The sequence below is a fragment of the Cyclopterus lumpus genome, chromosome 12 (assembly GCF_009769545.1).
Source record: "Cyclopterus lumpus isolate fCycLum1 chromosome 12, fCycLum1.pri, whole genome shotgun sequence".
NCBI lineage: Eukaryota > Metazoa > Chordata > Actinopteri > Perciformes > Cyclopteridae > Cyclopterus > Cyclopterus lumpus.
Genome location: NC_046977.1, coordinates 19,768,716 through 19,775,023, shown reverse-complemented (window position 1 = coordinate 19,775,023; position 6,308 = coordinate 19,768,716). Strand labels below are relative to the sequence as shown.

The following is a 6,308-nucleotide window of genomic DNA, read 5'->3' as shown; positions in this document are numbered from 1 at the left end:
CTAGTAGTTGGATTTACTTTAGGATCAAAACATGATGTGTTAATGCCAAGGCCGAGGCCCCTCAAACACACGGCAAGCCATGGTTGGGATTAGGGATGCCACCCGAAACCCGGTTGTAAGCGGGAACCGATTGAAATTAGTAGAAACACGGAGTATTGATGCTGCCCGGAGTTAACGGTTCTGCTATCGAAGAATATCCGTAGTGAGACGTCCTTGTCTCAAACCTCCTCTCTCTGTCTGTCTCTCAGTACAGTGTGAGACTCACATGAAGGCAGAGAGGACACAAAGATCCAAAGAGTTTCTACATGTGACTCCAGTAGATTCTGAGAACTCTCGTTGTCTCAAACTCAATAAAAAGCCTCACAAGTGAATAGTGATGTCATACAGTAGGTAACGTTAGCGATGTCGTACAGTAGGTAATGTTAGCGATGTCGTACAGTAGATAATGTTAGCGATGTCATACAGTAGGTAACGTTAGCGATGTCGTACAGTAGGTAATGTTAGCGATGTCATACAGCAGGTAACGTTAGTGATGTCATACAGTAGGTAACGTTAGCGATGTCAAACAGTAGGTAACGATAGTGATGTCATACAGTAGGTAACGTTAGTGATGTCATACAGTAGGTAACGTTAGTGATGTCATACCGCAGGTAACGTTAGTGATGTCATACAGTAGGTAACGTTAGTGATGTCATACAGCAGGTAACGTTAGTGATGTCATACCGCAGGTAACGTTAGTGATGTCATACAGTAGGTAACGTTAGTGATGTCATACCGCAGGTAACGATAGTGATGTCATACAGCAGGTAACGTTAGTGATGTCATACCACAGGTAACGTTAGTGATGTCATACCGCAGGTAACGATAGTGATGTCGTACAGTAGGTAACATTAGTGATGTCGTACAGTAGGTAACGTTAGTGATGTCGTACAGTAGGTAATGTTAGCGATGTCGTACAGTAGGTAACGTTAGTGATGTCATACAGCAGGTAACGTTAGTGATGTCATACAGCAGGTAACGTTAGTGATGTCATACAGTAGGTAACGTTAGTGATGTCATACAGTAGGTAACTGTCGTACAGTAGGTAACGTTAGTGATGTCATACAGTAGGTAACATTAGTGATGTCATACAGCAGGTAATATTAGTGATGTCATACAGCAGGTAACGTTAGTGAAGTCATACAGCAGGTAACGTTAGTGATGTCATACAGCAGGTAATGTTAGTGATGTCATACAGCAGGTAACGTTAGTGAAGTCATACAGCAGGTAACGTTAGTGATGTCATACAGCAGGTAACGTTAGTGATGTCATACAGTAGGTAACGTTAGCGATGTCATACCACAGGTAACGTTAGTGATGTCGTACAGCAGGTAACGTTAGTGATGTCATACCACAGGTAACGTTAGTGATGTCATACCGCAGGTAACGTTAGTGATGTCATACCGCAGGTAACGATAGTGATGTCATACAGCAGGTAACGTTAGTGATGTCATACCACAGGTAACGTTAGTGATGTCGTACAGCAGGTAACGTTAGTGATGTCGTACAGTAGGTAATGTTAGCGATGTCGTACCGCAGGTAACGTTAGTGAAGTCATACAGCAGGTAACGTTAGTGATGTCATACCACAGGTAACGTTAGTGATGTCAAACAGTAGCTAACGTTAGTGATGTCATACCACAGGTAACGTTAGTGATGTCATACCACAGGTAACGTTAGTGATGTCATACCACAGGTAACGTTAGTGATGTCATACCGCAGGTAACGATAGTGATGTCATACAGCAGGTAACGTTAGTGATGTCATACCACAGGTAACGTTAGTGATGTCGTACAGAAGGTAATGTTAGCGATGTCGTACAGTAGGTAACGTTAGTGATGTCATACGGCAGGTAACGTTAGTGATGTCGTACAGAAGGTAATGTTAGCGATGTCGTACAGTAGGTAACGTTAGTGATGTCATACGGCAGGTAACGTTAGCGATGGCATACAGCAGGTAATGTTAGTGATGTCGTACAGCAGGTAACGTTAGTGATGTCGTACAGCAGGTAACGTTAGTGATGTCGTACAGTAGGTAACGTTAGTGATGTCATACAGCAGGTAACGTTAGTGATGTCATACAGCAGGTAACGTTAGTGATGTCATACAGCAGGTAACGTTAGTGATGTCATACAGTAGGTAACGTTAGTGATGTCATACCGCAGGTAACGTTAGTGATGTCATACAGTAGGTAACGTTAGTGATGTCATACCGCAGGTAACGTTAGTGATGTCATACAGCAGGTAACGTTAGTGATGTCATACAGCAGGTAACGTTAGTGAAGTCATACAGCAGGTAACGTTAGTGATGTCATACAGCAGGTAATGTTAGTGATGTCATACAGTAGGTAAGGATAGTTATGTCAGACTTTGATCATACCATCGCTTGTTGGGATAGTTCTTTTGATGTTCACAGTATTGGGTGGTATCATTTCTCTAATTTTTAAGAACACATTTTACATATACGCATATTATACTTTTATTTTAGCCAACAGGAAGTCAGCCATGTTTGATTTTGTGAGGATATTTTGGACTGGAATACTTATATTAGAGCGAGGGAAGTGACTGGAAATCATTTCGCAGAGGGGCAGGGACCCCACTTGAGTACAGTACCTGTGCAGAGGAGGCCGTCCTTGTAGTAGAGGGCGTATACCCGAGCGCTGTGGCCAATGAGGGACGACGTCTCGAAGGCCTCCTGATCCTGCAGCTGCACCATACGCAGTTTGGCCTTCAGGTAGACCGCCTTCCAGTGTGGCGCGTCCTGAATGGACTCATCGATCCTCCAGCCCAGATCCTGACACACGCCCTGCCACACCTCCGTGCACGAGTTGATCAGCTACAAGGAGACGACCGCTCGTTAGAACGTTTGAACACTTGTATGGCTGAATGACAAGTACTTTCAATACCAGAAGGGTGAGCTGCTATCCAACAAGATTAACATGAACATGTAAATTAACAAACTGGCATAAAAACATCCTGGAACTCTGTAATATTCCTGAGTTTCTTAACAAATACCAAACAATTTTGCTATATCATGAGATGCAGGCGTCTTTTTCTACAGAAACCTTTCTTCAGTTAACAAAAAAAAGGTCACAGTTCTCAAAATATTGAAAGACAAGCAACTGTACAAGACCTTTGCCTCAATATAACAGCGTCACATCGGCTGCAATGTAAATCAAGACCTAGTCCATCAAAGTAAAGTTACCACGATACCTCGCCTTTACAAGAACAGACACAAACTGTAACTGTGCCAATGCATTGCTCTATTTTATCTGGATTTCCCCGTAAACAGCCGATGGATTATTGAAGAACCCCCCCATGACTACACTACCAGATGTCAGGAAGGACCACATTCACCTTATTCCACTGTTTGCAGACCCGGCAGCAGATGAGCAGGGTCTCAGGATCCAGCCAGTGGATCAGGTAGAAGGCCAGCTCCAGGGGAAGGAGGCGCAGGAAGTCCCGCTTAAGCAGTGTCTCCAGTCCATTAGACAGATGACGGAGCTGGACGGCACCGCTTAAAGAAATGAGGTGGTCCAGAGACTGGTTGCGCTGCTGGTCGTTTAGAGTAAGGAAAGTGGCAGAGGCTGACTCCAGCCACCCCTCGAAGGCTGCCTTCTCCATGGGCACATGAGAGCGACCTGCAACACCTGCAGGAACAACGCAGGAGGGGGGGGGCAATTATTCATGCACAAGATGACACGATTATCTGGAGAAGGAATCTGGTAAATTATGTGTTTTGGAATAACTTGAGGTATTCAATATGATGTTTGTTCTGAAGTTAAAAACTCAAATATGTTCTGTTTGCCTTGTCTTTGAGAGGCTATAACAAATGTATGTCCCTTTTACTTAAATAAAATTGTAATTGATTGGTTTATAATCAATTTGAATCTGTAAATATGTTGTTTAACTAACACATTCATTACATAAAAATGTACAATGCAGATGCACTATGTGAAGTGAATAGTTATCTTGCAGCTGTAGATGATCGATCAGCATGCTTTACAACTGCAGCTTTTGGGGTATTTTCCCAAATAAACTAGAATATAACTTTGGCATATTTCTATCAAATTGCACTGTACAGTGCACATTAAAACACTAAATTCAGTGAAATTATCGGTCTTCACCTATTTGCACAAAAACAGATATTTTACCATTCCCCCCTGTTCTGTGTGTAATAACTTAATATCACAGATTTGCATCTTATATTTGCATTGTACGCTTAGACCATGAACAGAAACAAATACTTGGCCATTTCTGCCTGTTTTAAATGAGCTAATTTAGAGATTCACATTTTAGGCCAGGCACTTTATCAGAGTTTTAAAGTACTGAGACATTTTCAATTTGATTTAAGAGCAGCAGACACAGGAATGTTTTCTAATATACGGGCGCACCAATAAACAAAAGTTTAGTAGTGTTGTGCAATTACTTAAATCAAAAATTAATTTTCTTGCAGTATAACTGATTTATAAATTATGCATTTATCATTGTTGGGCCTGTGACTTCTTAAGTATTTTCTGAATATGGCCCACAATAATAATAAAAAAGGTTTGGCCCCTCCTGTGTTACATAATTACAATCTCTTGAACCACCTTGGATGACAACTATTCACAGCAACATCACAACATACAAACAAATGAAAATGACTTCATTTGTTTCTTCTAAATGATTATTAGAAGATGTGTTCATCACAAACAAATGTTTTTAACAAATGACCATTTTAAAATTCATTATAATAATTTCAATCACCTGTCAAGTCAAATTGACAAACATTTGCTGGTAACGGATTTATGCCGTCATGTTTGTGTCTCCGTTCCCTCGCTTTCATATTCACAATGTTACGTTGTTTCAGCGGCGTGCCGTTCAGGCTTTATGACTATGAGTGTTCATCACACAGACACAGTTGTAATAGCTCCATGAGCCAGACATGTAGCCTACGAGAATAGGTTGAAGATAATATGTACAATAGCTTGTGGTTTGGTTACGACACCATATGAATAGCTGTAGAAAAGTGTTGTCAATCACGTTCAGTCGAGTTTAGCGACCTGGCTAGCTAGCAACTTCTGTAGCAAACGTTAGCCAAGTAACGTAACACCACTACAATGTAATGGCAAATTATCTCCTAGTAACATCCAGAACAACCAACGAACACTCCGCGCCACCGCCAGCAAATAAAGTTGCATTTAAACATGTTAACTCAAAATGTCCACCAACCAGAGAGTTGCAGGGAGTTTCTTTATCGCCACTTTCCTGGCTTACTTAGTTCACATAGCGACGTTAGCTATCGTAAGCTAACCTGTCAGCAAGCAAGTTGAAAGGATTGTCCAAGTAACCTAGCTTCGCAGCTAACGCTAGCTAACCACCATGATGTGAGGACTTGATTATGTTAGTTGTGAATGACATAATGTCCCTAATAGAATAACGATAGTCTTCATTTATTCAGTATTCTTTTCCCAAGCATGAAGTTTTTGCGTAGTAGTGTAGAAGGATAGCGTTAGCAGTTCTGTTCTGACAGCATGAAAACCAAAAGATAATGGAAACGCCATCCAATCCTATGGGTCGAATTCTACCTCAGCTTTGTCTTACAGGAGAAGCCGTAGGAGTATTACATTCTTCTCCTATACCAAACGGATATATTCATAAAGGTACTACTACATTATATCCGCATATTTCAGCTCAAAGGAAATAGCAATTATTTGTCTTGCTTTTTAGGCGGTAGTGGCCTTGGAATATCTATTCATAGGGCCAACCTCGTCTGTAAGACAAAGCTGCGGGCTTTTTTCACATGATGTTGCACAGGTAAACTAGCTTCCGGTGTCGCGTACAATGTGGAACGGTGAGAAATATGTGACAGGGGCTACTTTGCTCACTCCTGGTGGTTCCACAGCGGCGATAGGGAGTAGTGGGTTTGTGGCCATTGTGGTTTATCTCGAAGTCCAGTGGAACCAACATAGCACATGCTGCCAGCTGTGCATGGACGACTTTTTTTCAAATATATTAAATCACGCGAGATAGGAACATGTCACGAGTACAGTAGTTTGCTGAACTGTGATGGAGAATAATTACCACCAGAGGGCACACAACTAACGAACATTATTACTTGCATGTAACGTATATCAGTTATTAAGCCAGGGGGGCAGAATTATAGACCTAACTTTTAGTATTATTTTCAATTATTATATATATATTATATTTCTTAAAAGTAAAAAAATGTAAGTTCTAAATAAAAACGTCCTGTTAATAATGTCACTTCCTTACCCAGTGTTGAAATT

General features: G+C 41.3%; 1 protein-coding gene across 2 annotated transcripts in view; it reads right to left on the bottom strand.

Annotated features, from left to right (window-relative positions):
- Positions 1 to 5,595, bottom strand: part of fbxw2 (F-box and WD repeat domain containing 2) — an 11,678-nt gene extending 6,083 nt beyond the window's left edge. Inside the window, exons 1-3 of one of the 2 annotated variants that reach the window (XM_034547089.1) lie at positions 4,786 to 5,595; positions 3,394 to 3,686; positions 2,650 to 2,872 (exon numbers count right to left, since the gene is read on the bottom strand). In XM_034547089.1, the coding sequence (XP_034402980.1) occupies positions 2,650 to 2,872; positions 3,394 to 3,686; positions 4,786 to 4,864 (595 nt within the window). In that variant the 5' untranslated portion in view covers positions 4,865 to 5,595. The remainder of the gene's footprint in view (positions 1 to 2,649; positions 2,873 to 3,393; positions 3,687 to 4,785) is intronic. The other variant, XM_034547090.1, reaches the window with a different exon arrangement.
- Between the last annotated feature and the right edge of the window lie 713 nt (positions 5,596 to 6,308).